This window comes from Carcharodon carcharias, chromosome 17 (assembly GCF_017639515.1).
Source record: "Carcharodon carcharias isolate sCarCar2 chromosome 17, sCarCar2.pri, whole genome shotgun sequence".
NCBI classification, from domain to species: domain Eukaryota; kingdom Metazoa; phylum Chordata; class Chondrichthyes; order Lamniformes; family Lamnidae; genus Carcharodon; species Carcharodon carcharias.
In genome coordinates, this window is record NC_054483.1 from 36,102,431 (window position 1) to 36,123,781 (window position 21,351).

General features: G+C 42.9%; 1 protein-coding gene across 3 annotated transcripts in view; it reads left to right on the forward strand.

The window, feature by feature from the left end:
- ccar1 (cell division cycle and apoptosis regulator 1) overlaps positions 1–21,351 on the forward strand; it is a 125,633-nt gene that overhangs the window by 54,294 nt on the left and 49,988 nt on the right. For all 3 annotated transcript variants that reach the window (XM_041209769.1, XM_041209771.1, XM_041209770.1), the window contains exon 12: positions 8,417–8,530. In XM_041209769.1, the coding sequence (XP_041065703.1) occupies positions 8,417–8,530 (114 nt within the window). The remainder of the gene's footprint in view (positions 1–8,416; positions 8,531–21,351) is intronic.

A 21,351-nucleotide genomic window follows, 5' to 3' on the forward strand; every position in this document is an offset into this window, starting at 1 on the left:
TTAGGTTAACAGAATACGAGCACAAGGTTTGTAAACTTCAAAAGTAAATAACTGTTAATGAACAAACTGTCATTGAACAAACTCATTAACCAGTGGCAAAAGAAAGAAATATGAACTGCTAACTTCTAACACTATAACTGAAACTCCACCCCCTTCTTAAATCCCAAGACACACACAGATAAGACACACACATCATGGATTTTAAGGGTGGGATAAAAAAGTTCAATAGCACCAATTATGGAGTGCAAGATTCAGTGGGTTGATTTTGATTGATGTCTTCCAAATTCCTTTCAGTTCTTGTTGATGACACGAGGTGGTCTTCCACATTCAGTCTTTAGGTCACTGGCTGAGCACTTAATTTTCAATGTCTCTAACAGTGCTTTTTCCCTTTGCCTCTTGACAGGGGTTTTCAGACAGAGAGAGAGCAGGCTATAGAGATATGAGGATAAAAAGCCAGCTAGCTATTATAGTAAAATTACTGGAATCTTCCACACACAGGAGAAAGATTTTAGGTCTTTTTACTTTCAGGCTAGGAACTATTCTGCTGCACTGCCCACACACAAAAATCTGGTCAGGTTGCTTCCTTGGTTCAGGACTGCTTTCCAGTACCATTCTGTCTTTCATGGCGCACTCTGTTCCAGGACTACAACATTGAATATGTATCTCATTCTGTCCCAGTGGACATGAATTTCAAACTGCAGCCATTGTAATTCTAATCCGCAGCCCAACAGAAAATAAAAAAATATGTTCTTTACAACAGACCAACAGAAATTAAAAGGTATGTTCCTTACATGCCTCCACCCTTAAAATACACGAAAGGCCATTTCAAAAATATATTTCATCACAAGGTATGCGACACATGGACAGCAAAACACGAGACTTATTTTCATTCATCTCCATCCCCTTAAACAATCTTATACAGTCTTCAGCATTTCTTACCCTTTAACTTGTTTTAGTATTTCACACCCAGGGCAATGCATCTGTGATTAAATTATCTTTACCAGCAATGTGAGCAATCAGCGGATTATGGCCAATGTAAATGAGTGTTTCTTTGTTATCATGTCGGGCATAAACTTGTGTTGAAGAGGCAATAATGCTAGAGTTTCTTCCACTGCAGAGCACTTGCTCTAATATTGATTTAGTTTCTTGGAGAAGTACCCCACCAACTTCTCTGCCTAATTGATCATCTTATAATAGGATTGCACCTACCCCCAAGTTGCTAGCATCAGCGGCCAATTTAAAAGGCTTAGTAGATTCCGGGGCAGCCAACACTGGTTAATTTATTAAAATTGCCTTCAGCTTTTCAAAGGCTGCTTGGCAGAATGTTGACCATACCACTTTTGCTTGTTTTCTTAATAAATTGGTGAGAGGTACAGCTATTGTGCTGAAGTTAGGCATAAACTTTGGATAAAACCCACGCATTCCCAGAAGCATCATGATTTCTCGTTTAGTTTTAGGAATGGAGAATTCTGTTAGAAAGTTCACTTTTGCTGTTTTTGACAACACTTGTCCTTGCCCTATGATGTGATCAAGGTAAGTTACCCTTTTGCAGATTCGCTTTTGGCCAGGTTTATGACTAAGCCAGCCAATTGCAATTGCTTAAACAGGCCCTCTAATTGCTTTACACATTTTTCCCATGTGTTACTATATATTACGACATCATCTAAATAAACTACACAGGACTTGATTCATCAGCTTCTGGAATGTAGATGGGGCATTTTTAAACCTAAATGGCATGACTAGACATTGTTACACCGAATGGGTTGTATCAAAGGCGGAGATTTCTTTAGCCCTCGATGTTAATGGCACTTGCCAGTACCCCTTCAATAGATCAATTTTCTAAAGAAATTAGGCACTGCCACTCTTATCGATGCGATCTTCTAACTGAGGAATTGGATACGAATCTGTCCTCGTTACCACATTCACTTTTTGTTGTCTATACAAAATCCAATGGATCCACCTGGTGAACTCCAGCTGCTTCACCTGGGCTCAATCAATTGATTTTCCAGCATATATTGAATCTCTGTTTCTAATTGAGCTTATTTCTCAGGGCTCAATCAATAAAGATGTTTTATCGGTGCTGAGTCTCCTACGTCCACGTCATGTTTAGCTAATGTTATACATCTGCGTCTGTCCGTACAAACGCCCTTATATTTCCTAATAAACCTTATTAGATCTTTCCGTGGTCCTTCCTCTAAATATGAGAACACAGTGCCTAACTGCCCCAGTATTGTCGTATTGGCTAGTCGAATTGTAGGAGGGCACTGTCTACTTCTTCTATCTTGCCCTTACTGTCTCTGTCATCCTCCACTACTCCTACCACCTGGCTTAATTGCTCTGCCCTATCATCTTCTCTCCGATGATATTGCTTCAACTTGTTTATGTGACATAACTGTTTCTTCTTCTATGCTCAGGAGTATCAGGTGACTCTCCTAACTATCTTATAGGGGCTACTGAGTTTGCTTTCAGGGGTTCCCTCTGCAAAGGAAATAATACCAATACTTCATCCACTGCTTGGCATGTTCTAGTTGCAGCATCTTTGTCTGCCCATTTTTTCACTTTGGCTTGGAAAATTTTTAAGTGCTCTCGTGCTACTTTACATGCTCCCTTGAGTCTTTCTAGAAACATGGACATGTAATCCAACATGGAGGATTTGTCTTTCTGTTTTAGGAACTTTTCCTTAATCACTTTTAATGGACCTCACAACCATGGATCAATTCCAGTGGACTAATTCCAGTACATTCACTCAGAATCTCTGGTAGCAAATAGTAAGAAATCTAATCTTTTGTCCCAATCCTTTGAGTGCTCATGGCAATAGGTCTTAATCATGGTTTTGAAAGTCTCATGGTATCTCTCTAAAGCTCCCTGTGTCTGTGGGTGATAGGCGGTAAACTTTAGTTGTTTAATACCCAAACTGCTGATTATGTCCTGGAAAATTTTAGACATGAAGTTAGAACCTGGTCGGATTGTATTTCAATTGGTGGGCCATAATGAGTGAAAAACTGAGTTAACTTTTCCATTACTACCTTCACTGTAATTGTCCTTAAAGGAAAACTTCTGGAAATTTGTTGTCATATCCATGATTGTAAGGATATATTGATGTCCTGCGTTCATTTTGGGTAATGGTCCTACACAATCTACTAATACCCGACTGATTCTTCAAAAACTGGTATGAGTATTAAAGGTGCTGGTTTGATTACATGTTGAGGTTTACCTACTACCTGACATGTATGACACGTCTTACTAAATTGCACTATGCCCTTATGAAGTCTTGGCTGGTTATCGATACTTGGGTTTTCCGTATCCCTGCATGCCCTGCTTTAGGGATTCCATGTGCTCCTGGCAGTATTTCCTTACGATATTTGGACAGTGCCACTTTCTGATGAATAACCGTCTATTCCTCATCCACATGTCTGTGAGGGTTTCTTCACTTCCTCATCAGAACTCTGTTTTTATGGCAATAGCGTTCTGGAACTCTTCCTGCCTCAGCTTCAGTATGAGCTGACTGTGCTAACTTCTTCAACTTTAGATCTGCTTTCTGAGCCTCAATTAATGAAGACCTGCCAAACGCTTCCTTTGAATATCCTCATTTTTAAAGAGAGTTTTGGCTACTCTAACATCTGCTTGTGGTATTACTTTGATCTCTGGTGATGGACTTTGTTTAGCCATTGCTCTGGTCACCACACACGATGGAAAAATACCAGGAACTTGTTCTTATAACTGCTCCAACTCTTTAACCTCTCTAGGACTTTTCCGTAATTATGGGTAAAGCTATAACCTTCACTCCTGCCAATCATTCCTCAGGAGTAAATCAACTCCATCCACAGGTAACTTCTTAACCACTCCTACAACCACCGACCTAGATAACAAATCACATTCTAATTGCACTTTGTACAATGGAACCGGGATATGCTCTCTACTTATGCCATTTACCAATACTTTAGCTTTCATTGAACTCTCTGGAGGGAAAACGAGGTCATTCTCCAGCAAAAGAGTTTGAGTAGCTCCTGTGTCCCTTAACATAGTTATGGGTTTAGCTGCATCATTTGATGAAAAAGGGTTTTCTTTCCTTTGGACAAAAACCCTTTATATCTCTTGTCTACCTTATTCACTTCACCTGCATTCACAGCAGTGTTTACCTCCAGACCCTTATTTGTAGTTAAAGCTATAATTTGATCTGTGGCATTTTCTTTTTGAGTTCCCTTTTCGGACTCTCTCTCACGAACTTCAATATGTCTCATGGGCTTCCCTCGCAACATCCAGCGTCCTGAACGAATGTATCCCACTTTATTACAATGAAATCACTTAGGCCTTTGAGTTTCACCTTCACCCTCAGTACCTCCTTTCCTGATCTGGGGAGGAGACCTCAAAAGTATTCCCAGCTATCCATTCTTTACCCTGGCTGCTTGCCTTCCTTTCACTCTCCCACTTTCTATCCTTTTCAAATTTATGGGGGTGATGGAAAAAAGGTTTGGTTTTGTAGATCAGCTCAAAATCATCAGCATGACTGCTGCCTGTTGAGCAGTTGCAACCCTTTGGTCTTCAGCATAGGTTCTTATTACAGAAAGTAGGGAGTTTTCAAATTCTTCCATGGAATGGTCTCTCTGAGAACTTCATACGTAGTTTCAACTCCTAATGTCGTATCCATCTGTCAAAACTACTTCGCTTAATCCTTTCAAATTCAATTTAAGTTTGCCCAGGCTGTTTCCTTAAATTTCAAAACTTCTGTCTGTATGCTTCAAGGACCAACTCATGCACTCAAAATGCCCTTTTTCTCCACATCATAATCCCTAGTAAACTCCTGTGACACTGAAGTATAAATTTCCTGTGCTCCACCTGTCAATTTGCTCTGCATGGCCAATGTCCAGTTTTCCTTTGGCCAGCTCATCTGTTCAGCTATCTCTCAAATGAAATAAAGAACACTTGAACTCAAATTTTGGAAGATCTTATGCAAATTTCAACATCTCCCGACTGGGTTCTGATCTGGAAATAAGTCCTGCCTTACCCACTGGTGTCTCTTTTTTAACTGTCAGCATTTTAAGCTGGAATTTTCTCTCTTTTTCCCTTTCCTCCTTTTCTAACTTTTCCATTTCTAACTCCCTTTGTAACTCCCTTTCTCTTTCCCATTCTTTTTCTTCTGCCTCTAGTTCCAATTTTTTTATTTGCAACTGAATTTGAGCCCATTCCATTGAATCATCCCTTGGAGAGCTCAATCTCTGAGACATTCCTTCCAATTTCAAATGCTGTGCTATCTCTTAGACTATCATTGCCTTCCTAGCTTTGGCAACCAATCCTGCTCTTAATTTGCTTGCCAATTCGATTAACCTGGCTGTTGAGATCCCTTGTAAAATTGTCAGGGACATCTGTTCCACTTGCAGAAAATTTTAGTAGTTTCCAGATCCATCTTATTTTTGACAGTACAAACCTGGTGTTCCCTTTTAGCTTTTATTACTTACTAAATCTACCCCCAAATCGTCTTTTTGTTCCAAAATATCCTGACCCGACCCCCAAACTTTGTCATGACTCACTGGGGATAGTGTGCTGTAATATCAAGCCTCACTGCTCCCCTAGCCGCGACAAATGTGAAAAGTTTGACCAAACCACCAGATTGCCCCAATTCTACCCAATTGTTTAATTTCAGTTAACAGAATACAAGCACCAGGCTTTTAAACTTAATAAGTAAATAACTGTTTATTGAACAAACTGTCGTTAACCAGTAGCAAAAGAAACAAATATGAACTGCTAACTTCTATCGCTGTAACAGAACCTCTACCCCCCTTTTATATAGCTCTAACAATGATTTTTCCCATTGCCTTTTGACAGGGGTTTTCAGAAAAAGAGAGAGGAGGTTATAAAGATATGAGGAGAAAAAGCCAGTTGGCTATTATTGTGGAATTACTGGAACCTTCCACACGCAGGAGAAAGAGGTTTTAGGTGGAGTTCCTTTCAGGCCAGGAACTATTCTGCTGCACTGCCCTCACACAAAACCTGGTCACCTGATCAGGAGCCAATTAAAACGTTGCCAGGTCGCTCCCTGGGTTCAGAACTCCTTTCCGCCACCATCTTGCCTTTCATGACACACTCTGTTCTAGGACTGAAACATTGTGTGTATATCTCATCCTGTTCCAGTAGATATGCCTTTCAAATTGCAGTCATTGTAATTTTAAACTACAGATATAAAAAGATATGTTCCTTATACAGTGCATTCCTGATCTGTAACCACTTGCTGTGTGAAGGAAGCTTTTCCTCATGCCTCCATTGCTCCTTTTACCAATTACCTTAAATCTGTGTCCCTCTGATTCTTAACCCTTCCAACAAAACAAACTGTTTCTATCTACTTTGTCCAAACCCCTCATGATTTTGAATCCTTTCTGCACTCAATCCAATGCTTTCATATCCTTCTTAAAGTGTGATGCCCGGAACTGGATGCAATACTCCAGTTGAGGCTGAACCAGTGTTTTATGCAAGCTTAACATAATTTCCTTGTTTTTGTTCTCCACACCTTTGTGCATAAAGTCCAGGATGCGGTTTACTTTATTACTCACTTTCAACCTGTACCTTTACCTTCAATAATTTCTGCCGATATGCACTCAGGTGCCTCTGCTCCTGCACTCCCTTTAGAATTGCACTCTTTGCTTTCTCGTCTCTCTGCTTTTTCTACCAAAATGAACCATTGAAAAACCAGCAGGTACACCCCTGCCCAGCTCGCCTCCTGTATTTTTATTGTAATCTTGTGCAAATAATCCAGGGTGCGGAGAAATTGAACATGCAGAATCACTGGAGAAAGTTTTACTTGGATGATGGTCATACGGAGGGTATGTACTGGTATCAGGAAAGATACAACAAGCCTCTAGAAATGAGAAGACTGGCGATTGAGGCCTATAAATTATGAAAGAGGTTTGATAGGTTAGATAAGACGACTTGTGGGAAGTTCCTTTTGATTAATTCAGTTGGGCTTCGCTGGCTGGACCAGCATTTATTGCTCATCCATAGTTTCCCTTGAGAAGGTGGTGGTCAACTGCCTTCTTGAACTGCTGCCATCCATGTGGTGTAGGTACACCCACAGTGCTGTTAGGTGAGAGTTCCAGGATTTTGACCCAGCAACAGTGTAGGAATGGCGATATATTTTCAAGTCAGGATGGATAGTGACTTGGAGGGGAACCTCCAGGTTGATGATGTTCCCATCTATCTGCTGCCCTTGTTCTTCTAGATAATAGTGGTCGTGGGTTTGGAAGGTGCTGTCTAAAGAGCCTTGGTGAGTTCCTGCAGTGCATCTTAGAAATGGTACACACTGCTGCTACTGTGCGTCGGTGGTGGAGGGAGTGAATGTTTGTGGATGTGGTGCCAATCTGAAACTGAGGGCTATAAAATATAAGATAATCACCAATAAATTTACAGAATCACAGAATAGTTACGGCAGAGAAGGTAGCCATTTGCCCATCATGTCTGTGCTGGCTCTCCAAAGAAGCAATTCACCTCGTGTCACTCCCCGACCTTCTCCCCATAACCCTGCACATTCCTTCTTTTCAGATAATAATCCAGCACCACCTCAAATTCCTCGATTAAACCTGCCTCCACCATGTAGCAGTGCATTCTAGATCCTAATCACTCTGCGTGAAAAAAATATCCTCATGTCATCATTGCTCCTTTCACCAATTACCTTCAATCAGTGCCCTCCTGTTTTGATCCTTCCATGAATAGGAACAGTTTTTCCCTTTCTGCTCTGTCCAAGCTCCTCATGATTTTCTATACGTCTATCAAATCTCCTCTCAGCCTTCTCTTCTCTAAGAAAACAGCCCTAATTTCTCCAAAACAAAAACAGAATTACCTGGAAAAACTCCAATCTGTCTATGCAACTGAATTTCATCATACCTGGGACCATTCTGATGAATTTTTTTGCACTCTCTCTAATGTCTTCACATCCTTCCTTAAGGATGCCCAGAACTGGGCGCAGTACTCTAGCTGAGGCTGAACCAGTGTTCTATATAAGTTTAACATAAATTTAACATGATAGTTTAATAGGGAAATCAGGAGAAACCCTTTTATCCAGACAGTGGTGAGAATGTGGAACTCATTACTACATGGGGTAGTTGAGAAAAATAGCACAAATAGCTTTTAAGGGGAAGCTAGATAAGTGCCCAAGGGAGAAAAGCATTGAACATTATTCTGATAGGTTTGATGGGGGGGTGGTGAAAGGAGGCATCTGTGGAGAATAAACAGTGGGAAAGCTAAGTTGCCTGAATGACCTGTTTTGCACTTTTAAGTATATACAGCACATCCATTACAAGAGGCTATTGGCTTTAAAAAGTTCAATGTTGATGTATTGTTCTAAGGAGCAGAAATAAAGTAGGGTTTCTCCGTGAATTTATTGGATAATTCTGCTCTTGGTTGATAAGGTACTGTTGCCCCATTTTAGGTTATGCTGTTGGCAAGCCCTGGTATGGATGAACTCTTCCACAAATCATGTGCTCTTGCTGAGGACTCTCAGGAGGTACGGGAAGGATTCCAGCATCCTGCAAGGCTCATAAAGGTAGAAGAATATTTAACTGTGTGTCTTGCAGTCTTCAATATTGCATGGAATTTTTAGATAAATCTGCATGATCTGAGTTTTAGTTAAGCTCATTGTTTAAACATGTTTGTTTCTTCCTTAATTGATATTTCTGACTTTGATTGTGTTGCTGATTTTGTACATTGGCGTAGAATCTCCACTTCCAACCACATCTCGAATGGTGTAAAACAGGCAGCCATTAATTGTCTCCCATCACATTTCAATTTGTTAGGAATTCATAATATTCTAAACAAAGGCTTCAGCCCTGTGTCTGTTTGCCAATAATTAATTCAATGGACAAACATTTGAAGGCTTATTAAAGATTAATTGAATCGGAACAAACTCATGGCCAACATTGAGATTACATGATATATTGTCATTTGCTACACAGGTTACAGTCAAATGAATTGAACCCCCTAGAAGCCTTGCCCCTTCATCTCGCCTTTACAATACAGTGGAATTTCTTTAAAGCTCAGTTAAAAGGCCATTACATCATTTCCTCCATGACTTTCACTCTTGGTTTTCCATCAGGTGTTAGATCAGACAACAGGAGAGCTGCTCTGTGGCCACCCATTGATAATGCGATAGATCAAAGTGTTAGTCTTCATTATGGAAAACAATTGGATCACTAGCAAGCTTTGTTTTGTAAAGGATGCTGGGACAGCAGTTTTGAACATGTAACTGAGAAAAATGAACATTTGACCGATGATGGCGTTGAACTCTTCCTGCCCTTTTTTAAACCATTTCTCAGCATGTGGTTGTCACTGTCATCTGTTGTCCATCTGTGGATGCCCCAGAGAAAATGGTGGTGAGGTGTCGCTTTAAATTGCTGCAGTCCATATGGTGCAGGAATTCCCACAGGGATGTTAGCTAGGAAGTTTCAGGATTTTGACGCTGTGACAAGGACATATCAATATAATTCCAAGTCAGGATAGAGTGTTATTTGCATGTGCCTGCTGCCCTTGTCCTTCTAGATTATCAAGGTCATGGATTTACGAGATGCTGACAAAGAAGTCTTGTTGAGTTGTTTCAGTGCATCTTTTAGGTGGAGTACATTGCTGCCAGTGTGCTGGTTGTAGAGGGAGTGAATGTTTAAGATGGTGGATGGGGAGCCAATCAGTGGGCCGCTTTATTCTGGATGGCATTGAACTTCATGAGTGTTGTTGCAGCTTCTCTCATCCAGGCATGTGGAGAGTATTCCATCACACTCCTGACTTGTCCCTGTAGCTGGTGGAGTAGTCAGGAGGTGAGTTACTTGCCACAGAATTCCCAGCCTCTGATCTGCTCTCATGTTCTATTTATTGGCCATTGTAGTTGAGTTACTGGTCTCTGATGATGCCTAGAATGTTATTGGTGGGGATTTGATGACAGTAATGCAATTAAGTGTGTAGGAAAGATAGGTTCCCATTAGTCCTGCTTGGATGATGAACAGCCAGAAGAACCTGATTAACCACACTGCCAAAAACGCACTCTTTCTGCAGCGAAGTAAATGCAGAGATGTGCCATCTTTTGAAAGAGCATCTGCAGTTACCATGTAGCGTAGAGCTCTAATATGCAGTGATGGTCACGTTTAGCTGTGTTTAAAACTTGGCTCCAGCTCCCTGTGGGCATGCTGCAGTCTTGACCCCGAGAAACACCCTCCTCAAAATGGCTTCGTTCAGCCATCAAAAACTATGGGTTGGATGCAGGCTTATGCTGTCAATTGACTATAAACTCATACCAGTTCTTCGGGTTAAGACCTTCGCCTTCAGTCTTTGCGAAGGTTGCTGTTGATTCCAGTTCTTTTTGAGGTTCTCCAAAGGCTTTCAAAATTATAGTTACTCCTTTGTGTTCCTATCTCTTTAAATTTCACTTGCTTGTAGTTTGGCACTGCCAATATTAGTGTATTTCTTGCATCCACCCCAACTTGTACTTGCAGTTTTAGCTGATGAGCTGAAATGAACATGTCAATTTTATACAAAAACAGAATTACCTGGAAAAACTCAGCAGGTCTGGCAGCATCGGCGGAGAAGAAAAGAGTTGACGTTTCGAGTCCTCATGACCCTTCGACAGAACTTGAGTTCAAGTCCAAGAAAGAGTTGAAATATAAGCTGGTTTAAGGTGTGGGGGGTGGGGGGAGAGAGAGAGAGAGATAAGTGGAGGGGGGTGGTGTGGTTATAGGCAAAAGCAGTGATAGAAGCAGATCATCAAAAGATGTCACAAACAACAGGACAAAAGAACACATAGGTGTTAAAGTTGGTGATATTATCTAAACGAATGTGCTAATTAAGAATGGATGGTAGGGCACTCAAGGTACAGCTCTAGTGGGGGTGGGGAGAGCATAAAAGATTTAAAAATATTTAAAAATAATGGAAATAGGTGGGAAAAGAAAAATCTATATAATTTATTGGAAAAAAACAAAAGGAAGGGGGAAACAAATGGGGTGGGGATGGAGGGGGGAGCTCAAGACCTAAAGTTGTTGAATTCAATATTCAGTCCGGAAGGCTGTAAAGTGCCTAGTCGAAAGATGAGGTGTTGTTCCTCCAGTTTGCGTTGGGCTTCACTGGAACAATGCAGCAAGCCAAGGACAGACATGTGGGCAAGAGAGTAGGGTGGAGTGTTAAAATGGCAAGCGACAGGGAGGTTTGGGTCATTCTTGCGGACAGACCGCAAGTGTTCTGCAAAGCGGTCACCCAGTTTACGTTTGGTGTCTCCAATGTAGAGGAGACTACATTGGGAGCAACGAATGCAGTAGACTAAGTTAGGGGAAATGCAAGTGAAATGCTGCTTCACTTGAAAAGAGTGTTTGGACCCTTGGACAGTGAGGAGAGAGGAAGTGAAGGGGCAGGTGTTGCATCTTTTGCGTGGGCATGGGGTGGTGCCATAGGAGGGGGTTGAGGAGTAGGGGGTGATGGAAGAGTGGACCAGGGTGTCCCGGAGGGAGCGATCCCTACGGAATGCCGATAGGGGGGGTGAAGGGAAGATGTGTTTGGTGTTGGCATCATGCTGGAGTTGGCGGAAATGGCGGAGGATGATCCTTTGAATGCGGAGGCTGGTGGGGTGATAAGTGAGGACAAGGGGGACCCTATCATGTTTCTGGGAGGGAGGAGAAGGCGTGAGGGCGGATGTCAATTTTATATCTGTATCCCTCAGAACAGCAATAGGCATTCTGGTGTAAACCATGCTAAAGGTGGAGAATTCAGGCTTGCATTTCAACTGATTGGGCAGGCATAATCACCTTTGATTTCCCCAAATCCAGCAGCAAGAAAGAAGATCCCGCATCAGCATCCTACCCCAAGCCGACTTGCCTAGCATTGAGGTGCTAATCTCTCAAAATCAGCTCTACTGGCCTCTGATACCAGACTCCTGGAGTAGCTGCTCTATTCTGAACATGGTAGTGGCAGGAGACTCCCAAGAGGACAGCTGAAACACTTGAGTGATGTCCTCAGTGTTTGTTAAGAGGTCAAGCATTCCCATCATTTTATGGGAAACCCTGGCTTGTGACTAGCCAAAATGGAAAGGCATCAAGCACTTCGTCAGAAATGTGCAAAGGCGTCGGAGGAAGCACACATACTTTAAAACAACCTATCTTCCGGACACTTCAAGCACTACCTACCCCACATGTGGCAGAGTCTGCAGATCGCGCGTTGTACTCAACAGCAATCTCAGAACCCATCAAACCAGAGTGGAAGCAAGTCGTCCTCGATCTCAAGGAGCTGCCTAAGAAGATTCACTTTTGTTATTGGCTCCCAGGAATCGACGAATGAGAGTTGCATGAATTGTGGAAATTGTTGTCATAGATATCATGGTGTCAGCTCTTTAACTGAACTATCAATTCTGATCCTAGTTTTCTGCCCTTGCTTTGTATCCTTTTATATCGTCCTTTTCAAATCCTTCTCCAATTTTGCTTTTAAAGGGTCTTCCAACCCTTTCCAGGCTCCTGTGGTGAAACATTACATATTCTAATAATCCTGTATGAAAATCTTCCTCCTAACTTGCCCCCTTCATTCTTCCCCTGTTGACCCTGTCAGTGCTCCCTTGTACTGATTCACCAACCAGTGATTCATCAACAGTATTTATGTTTCCTTCACAACTTTTTACAATTCTGAAAACTTCTGTTCAAATTCCCTTAACCACCTCTGGTCCAAGGAAAAAGCCCCATTTTTTGAGTATTTCTTCATAAATCTCTCTCCTTATTCATGGCATAATGCTACTGAATCTTGACTGCCCTCTATCCAGGACTCTATGACCTGTCATAGAATAACTATGGCACAGAAGGTGGTTGTTCGGCCCATTAGTATCTGCTGGATCTCCATAGAACAATCCAGTCAGTCCCATTACCCTGCTCTCCCCATGACCCTGCAAGTTTATTTCCCTCATCTGTCCATCCAATTTACTTTAAAAATCATTGATCGCCCCTGCTTCCACCACCCTTGTGGGCAGCAAGTTGGGATACTTGCTGCATGATATAATTCCTCCTCACATTTCCCCTGCACCTCTTGCCCAAAACTTTAAATGCCCCCTAGTCCTTGTACTATCAGCTAATGGGGACAATTTTTCCTTGTCAACTATATTCAAACCTGTAATAATCTTGTGCAGCTCTATCAGATCTCCTTTGCTCCAAAGAAAACAGTCCCTGCTTGTTCAATCTAATCTGGTGTGTGATGACCAGAACGTGGCAAAATACTCTACTCTAGTTATAGCCTTACCAGAACTTGATAAAGGTTCAGTATAACGTCTCTGCTTTCATATTCATTGTCTCTATTTATGAAGCCTTAGATCCCAGATGTTTTGCTAACCACTTCCTCTCAGTATGTCCTGCTTCCTTCAAAGATCAATGCACATGCACCCCCAGGTCCCTCTGACCCTGTACACACTTAAGAATTGTGACATTAAGACATCAGGAAATATCGTGCCTCTATCCCTTCTGCCAAAATGCATCACCTCATACTTCTCTGCATTAAGTTCCATGTGTCACTTGTTTGCCCATTCTGTTATGCTAGTCTGGCCTGTGGTGATTTAACCTCCTTTTCTCCCTGTGAAGAAGTGGCCTCGCATCCCCTCCCTGCCTCTCCTGAGAGTAACATTAAGTTGATGCCAGTCTACCATGATGGCTCAGTCAGTGATTGTGTGGTAGAATCTCAGCCTACATTTCCACAAACTGTTTATGGAGAGCAAGTGCCTGAGCCAAAAGGTATGTCAGTGTTAACCATGGAGAGCACCACAACCCAGCCATTTCAGTTCTCACCAGGTATTCAGTGGAAGTTACTGGTTAGGAGTAGCAACCCTGGCTGATTATCTCCATGCCCTGAGCCCAGTGGCCAGCTTGTTACCCAAGGCAGACTGGGGATTAAGTATTGCTCATTACTTGGATATGATTCCACAGATGCCTGTCTCAACTAAGTGGGCATTTTCCTTAGTGCAGTTTGACACTCAGCTCTCATTATCCTCATCCACAGTGTGGGGAGTGGGTAAGAGGGTGAGATTTTATTGGTGGGACATTAAAGAGTATGGGTGTTAAACTTCTTGCAGCCAGCTGGTGGAGGAGGAGACTAAATCTTCACTCAGTTTTAGATTTACTCACCGGGTGAGACAATACAAATATAAAGTTCCTAATTCTACAGCCCATCACCAGTGTCCCTAAGTGTCTTTTCGTACTCTTTTGAAAATACAATTAACAAATAAACAGATTAACTAAATGAATGATCTATTAAAAGGAAATACTGTAACTAAAACAAAAAAACTTCAAAGGAAGCTCATGAAATTAAAATAATGTTCCTGGGGCTGATGATGCGCTCCAGCCCCTGTGGTACCCACCACTTGCAGAGATCTCCAAGTATACCGGTGGGCACCACTTGCTCCTTCTCCGAGGACTTCTGGGTGAGGATGTAACCATGGAAGAGGGGCAGGCAGGTGGGTCAAACAACACCCTTCAACCGCCTGCAGCCTGGACCTGTCAATGGAGATCTCGACTAAGTTCCAGAGCTGGCTCACGAGGAGGCCTTCTGATCTGCCCATTCCTCTCCACACTGAGTGGTCAAAGATCAGGAGCGTGGGGCTGAATTGTAACCAGAAGTTGAGGAGCAACCCCTTCCAGTAATGAATAAGGGCTGGAAAGTCGCACAGCCCACATAAACATGGACATGGACTCCTCAAGGCCACGGAAATTACAGATGGCCTGGGAGCCCATGAATAATCTTGGGTTACATGAGACAGCTGCATGCCAGAGTCCCCCACCTGGAGCCCCTACCACGGCAGGACCAAACACTGATGGCTGACAAGGGCGAGGAAGTAGAGGATATACAGCATAGAACCATAGAAAAGTTAGTGTAGAAAGAGGCCGTTCAGCCCAATGTGTCTGCACCAGCCAAAAAGAGAAAAAAGACACTAGCCGCTCATTTTAACCCTACTTTCCAGCCCCTGGCTCGGAGCTTTGCAGGTTACAGCACTTCAGATGCAGGTCCAGGTACCTTTTTAAATGAGTTGAGCATTTCAGCCTCGGCTACCAACTTAGGCAGTGAAGTCCAGTTGCCCATCACCCTCTGAATAAACTTTTCCTTATGCCCTCTAACCCTTCTACCAATCACCTTAAATCTATGCACCCTGTTAAGTGACCCCTCAGCTAGGGGAAACAGGTCTTTCCTGTCTACCCTATCAAGCCCCTCATCATTTTGTACACCTCAATTAGGTCTTCCCTTAGCCACCTCTTCTAAGAAAAACAGCCCTAACCTATCCAATTTCTCCTCATAGCTGCAATTTGCAAGCCCTGGCAATATTCTTGAAAATCTCCTCGAGTGCCTCTCCAGAGCAATTATGTCCTTCCTGTAATGTGGTGACCAGAACTGTACACAAAATTCCAGCTGTGGCTTAACCAGCGTTTTATACAGTTCCATCATTACACCCCTGCTTTTGTATTCGATGCCTTGCCCAATAAAGGAAAGATTCCATATGCTTTCTTGACCACCCTGTCCAACTGTCCTGCCACCTTCAAGGACCTATGGACATGCACCCCAAGATATCTCACTTCCTCAACCCTTCTCAATAGCTTCTCGTTTATTGCATTGTTTGCCCTCCCCAAATGCATTACCTCACACTTTTCCAGACTGAATTCCATTTGCCACTTCTCTGCCCACTCAACTAAACTATTGATATCATTCTGGAGTCAACAGCTATCCTCTTCACTGTCAACTACATGGCCAATTTTTGTGTCATTTGCAAATTTCCCATTCATGCCTCATTTTAAGCCTAAATCGTTAATATATACAACAAACAGCAAAGCTCCAACACTGTACCACTGGAACACCACTGTAAACTCTTGTCCATTTGCAAAAACATCCATCGACCATTACCCTTTGTTTCCTGGCACTGAATCAATTTTGGATCCAACTCACCACCTTCCCCTGTATCCCATGGGATCCCATTTTCCTGACCAGTCTGCCATGTGGGGCCTTGTCAAATGCTTTATTAAAATCCATGTAGACAACATCCACTGCACTACCTTCCTCAATCCTCCTCGTTACTTCCTCAAAAATTCTGTTAAATTATTAAGATACGACTTTTCCCTAACAAAATCAAGCTGACCATCCCTGATTAATCTGTTCCTTCTAAATGACTGGTTTATCCTGTCTCTCAGAATTGATTCTAATAATTGCCCAACGCTGAAGTCAGACTGACCAGCCTATAATTATTTGACCTATCCCTCACATCCTTTTTGAATAATGGTACAAGGTTCGCAGACCTCTAATCCTCTGGCTCCTTGACTGTATCTAGCGAGGATTGGAAAATGATCCTCAAAGTATCCACTAATTCTTCCCTGACTTCCATCAACAGCCTGGGATACAATCCATCTGGCCTTTGTGATTTATGCACCTTCAAGAATGTCAGTCCCTCCAATACTTTCTCTCTCACTATGCTTATTATATCTAATATTTCACACTTCTGCTCTTTAACTAGAAAGCCTGCATCATCCCTCTCCTTAGTGAAGCCAGAGACAAAGTACTCATTGAGAACCTTGCCCACATCTTTTGCATCAATCCACAATGATCCCAGGAATGAAAGGCTTAACATATGAGGAACGTTTGAGGACTCTGGGTCTATACTCAGTGGAGTTTAGAAGGATGAGGGGGGATCTGATTGAAACTTACAGAATACTGAAAGGCCTGGATAGAGTGGACGTGGGGAAGATGTTTCCATTATTAGGAGAGACTAGGACCTGTGGGCACAGCCTCAGAGTAAAGGGAAGACCTTTTAGAACAGAGATGAGGAGAAACCTCTTTAGCCAGAGAGTGGTGAATCTATGGAATTCATTGCCACAGAAGGCTGGAGGCCAGGTCATTGAGTGTATTTAAGATCGAGATAGATTGGTTCTTGATTGGTAAGGGGATCAAAGGTTATGGGGAGAAGGTGGGAGAATAGGGTTGAGAAACTTATCAGCCATGATTGAATGGCAGAGCAGACTCGATGGGCTGAATGGCCTAATTTCTGCTCCTATGTCTTATGGTCTTATGTCTTAAGTTATCATGTACATCTGATAGGCCCTACCTTTTCCTTAGTTATTCTCTTGCTCTTAATGTACTGGAGAAGCATCTTAGGATTTTCTTTGATTTTACTTGCCAATATTTTTTCGTATCCTCTCTTTGCTTTCTTAATTTCCATTTTTACTTCACCCCTGTACATTCTATACACCTCTAAGGCTTTCTACAATGCTAAGTCTTTTGTGACTGTCATAAGTTTTATTTTTCTGCTTTATCTTGGCCTGTTTGCTTCTGGATAATCAGGGGGCTCTCAATTTGGCAGTACCATCCTTTTTCTTTGTTGGGACATGTCTACGCTGTGCCCATAGAATCTCACCTTTGCCTCCCACTGATTTGACGCAGTCTTTCCTTCTGATGGCTGTATCCAGTCCACTCTCACCAGCTCTCGGCTTTGTAAAGTTTGTCTTCCCCCAATTTAGAATTTTTCCTCCTGTTCTATCTTTGTCCTTTTCCATAACTGTATTATGGCCACTATCTTCAAAACGGTCCCCCACTGCTTCTTCATCCACTTGCCCAGCTTCATTTTCTAAATCTAAATCCAGAATTGCACCCACTCTCATTGCCCTTGTTACATGCTGGCTAAAAAAGCTCTCCTGAATGCAGTTCAAATATTTTGCACCCTCTGTGCCCTTTACACTGTTCATATCCCAACTGACATTAGGGTGGTTGAAGCCCCCAACGATGATGGCCCGATTGTTTTGGCGCTCAGAAATCTGTCCACATATTTGGTCTTCTAACTCCCTTGCGCTATTTGGGGGTCTATAGTACACTCCTGGCAGTGTAGCTGCCTCTTTTTTTATTTCTGAGCTCAACCCATATGGCCTCATTTGATGCTTCATTTAGTATATCATCCCTCTTCACAGTTGTCACTGTTTCTTTAACCAATAATACTGCACCCCCACCTTTTTTAACCCCCCCTCTATCCTGCCTGAAAAAGCTATATCCAGGGATGTTGAGCTGCCATTTTTGCCCCTCCGTAACCGAAGCTTCCATTATAGTGATGATACCATGCTGCCACGAGTCTATCTGTGTCCTCAGCTCATCGACAGCAGCCCATACAGGAAAACTCTCTGTGCAGAGTGGAATAACATGGAGGAGATTTCCACAAGATGACTCGGTTGTGGACCTGAGACTCCCGAGGCAGGCTTCGGGACTCTGGGTCAATGAGAGCTTCTGTCCAAACGAGGCTCAGTTCGAACAGGAGCGCTCCACACAGCTGAAGTGTCTCTTTATACCCTTTTAAGCAAACTAAAATAAATAAATTATCTAACAACCCTTTAAAGGGTAACTGAAACATGAAGTGTCTCTTTACATATGCACAAATAATTATCCAATAACCGCTTTTCTTTCCACAAATGAGAGGGAGTGGGAGGGTGGGATTAGACAAGGTGGTAGATTATAAGGTATGAAAAGCAAGCAGGAGAGTGTGATTAGACTGGATGGCTTATATGGAGGAAATAACCACAAGAAACTTGAGCTGGTATAGCCTCCTTCTATACCATAACATTATTTTACATGTTTTTACCTATAGTTATTCTTGAGAAAATGTCTAATTCCATGTTTCATGTTTTATGAGTAAACTTTAAATTTGGGGATTGAATTGTTAAATGTAAGGTGAATGAGAACTCCTGGTGAGAAGCTGATAAACAGACCTGAAGTAATTACCATCCAAATGATGACCTGTGTTTATTTAATAAGGCCAACTTTGGAAGCTGGAAAATATTAAACAATAGCTGGCTTCTTTTTGTTTCTTGGTGGAGACCTGATGTCTACAGTTGCCTTCTCAAAGGGTTTATTCTTATGGTTTCCCAGAAACAAGGGAAGGTTTTAGAATTGTGGATAAGTTTGAATCTCTTTCTGGGGTATCCCAAGTGTGCCGTGTTGCCGTGCGGATAGATTGCAGGGAGGTGATTTTCTTTGTTTTTGTTTGATGTGTGTGTGTTTTCTCACACACATAAGAACATAGGAGTAGGCTATTCAGACCCTCGAGCCTGCTCCGCCTTTTATAGATCATGGCTGATCTACCTCAACTCCACCTTCCCCCACTATCCACTTATCCTTTGCTGTCATTGATATCTAGAACTCCAATGGCCTCTGCTTTGAACATACTCAGTGACTGATCTTCCATAGCTCTCTGGGGTAGACAATTCCAAAAGATTCACTACCCTCCAATTGAAGAAATTGCTTGTCATCTCGGCCCTAAATGGCCTAACTGTTATTCTGTGACTCTGTCTCCTGGCTCGAGACCTCCGCCCCCTGCAACCAGGGGAAACATCCTTTCTGCGTCTACCCTGTCGAGCCCTGTAAGAATCATCTAAACTTCAATGAGGTCACCTCTCGTTCTTCTAAACTCCAGAGAACATAAGCCCAGTCTCCTCAATATCTCCTCCTAGGGCTATCCCCCCATCCCAGGGATCAGTCTGGTGAACCTTTGTTGCACTCCCTCTGTGGCCTGCATACCCTTCCTTGGTGAAGAAGATCAAAACCGTACACACTACTCCAAGTGTGGCCTCACAAGGCTCTATACAACTGCAGCAAGATATCTTTACTCCTGTACTCAAATCCCCTTGCAATAAAGGCCAACACACCATTTGCCTTCCTAATTGCTTGTTGCACCTCCATGTTTGCTTTCAGTGACTTATGAACAAGAGCAACCAGGTCCCTTTGGACATGAATGCTTCCCAATCACTCCCCGTTTAAGAAATTTTCTGTTTTTCCTACCAAAGTGCATAACTTCACAATTTTCCACGTTATATTCCATCTGTCATGTTCTTGACCAATCAGTTCATCTAATTCTCCTTGAAGCCTCTTTGCATTCTCCCCACATCTTGCATTCCCATCAAGTTTTGTGTCATCAACAAACTTGGAAATGTTACATATTACTCCCTTTGCCACCAGCACACAGTGGCAGCAGTTTGTGCCATCTACAGGATGCACTGTAGGAACGACCAAGGCTCCTTAGACAGCACCTTCCAAACTCATCATTGCTACCATTAGAAGGACAAGGGCAGCAGATACATGAAAATGTCACCACCTGGAAGTTCCCCTCCAAGACACTCACCATACTGATTTGGAAATATATCACCGTTCCTTCACTGTTGCTGGGTCAAAATCCTGGAACTCCCTCCCTAACAGCACTGTGGGTGTACCTACACTACATGGACTGCAGCAGTTCAAGAAGGCAGCTCACCATCATCCTTATCAAGGGCAACCAGAGATGGGCAACAAATGCTGGCCCAGACAGCGGCACCCACATCCCATAAATGAATTTTAAAAAAATTGGTCCCCGCAACCAAATCATTTATATAGATTGTGAATAGCAGGGACCCAAGCACTGATCCTTGCAGTCGTTGTCTTCTTTGGCAGTCCCTCAAGACCGAGGATGACTTTCTTCCACTCCGGAGTTGTGGGTCCTGAGGTGACCAAGAAACCCAATGCTGGATCTGCACACTCTGCCGCAGGTGGGACAGGTAGTGTTTGATGAAGCAGGTGGTGGGATGCTCGGATTTTGCTCCGCTCCTTCCACTGTTTGCAATTAGCCTTCACTTGGGCCTGTCGGAGACGGTTGAAATGGTTGGCACCTTTGCAGATGCTTCTTCTCCAGTTTGGGCAGGCCTCAAGCAAGAAATTCCCACAGATCTATTGCATTTTATTAGGGAGGCTTTGGGGATGACCCTGAAATGTTTCCTCTGCCCTCCAGGTAACCGCTTGCCATGATGGAGCTTGGCGTAGAGAGCTTGTTTTGGGAGCGTCAGGCATGAAGCCCAATGTAGCTGATTAACCATAACCAGTGCCTCAATACTGGGGATGTTGGCCTGAGAGAGGACAATGATATTGGAGAGCCTGTCTTGCCATTGAATTTGCAGAATTTTGCAGAGACGTCACTGGTGATATTCCTCCAGGGATTGAAGGTGTATGCTGTTGATATCTCTGATGCATACAGGAGGGCAGGCAGCACTGCAGCCCTCTACACCATGAGCTTGATGCCGGAGTCGAGATCTTTGTCATTAAACACACTTTTTCCTCAGACAGCTGGCACACTTGAGTTTCATCGTTGATGTCTGCCTTCGCTGATAGGAGGCTCCAAGGTATGAGAAATGATCCACACTGACCAATGGTTCACTGTGGATCTTGATAATTGGGTGAGGCACAGCAGGAGCAGGCTGGTAGAGGACCTTCATCTTCCAGATGTTTAGTCTAAAGCCCACTCTTTAATATGCCTCCGTGAATGCATCAGTGATAATTTGGAGCTCAGCCTCTGTGCATACACAAGCACTGTCTGTGTACTGC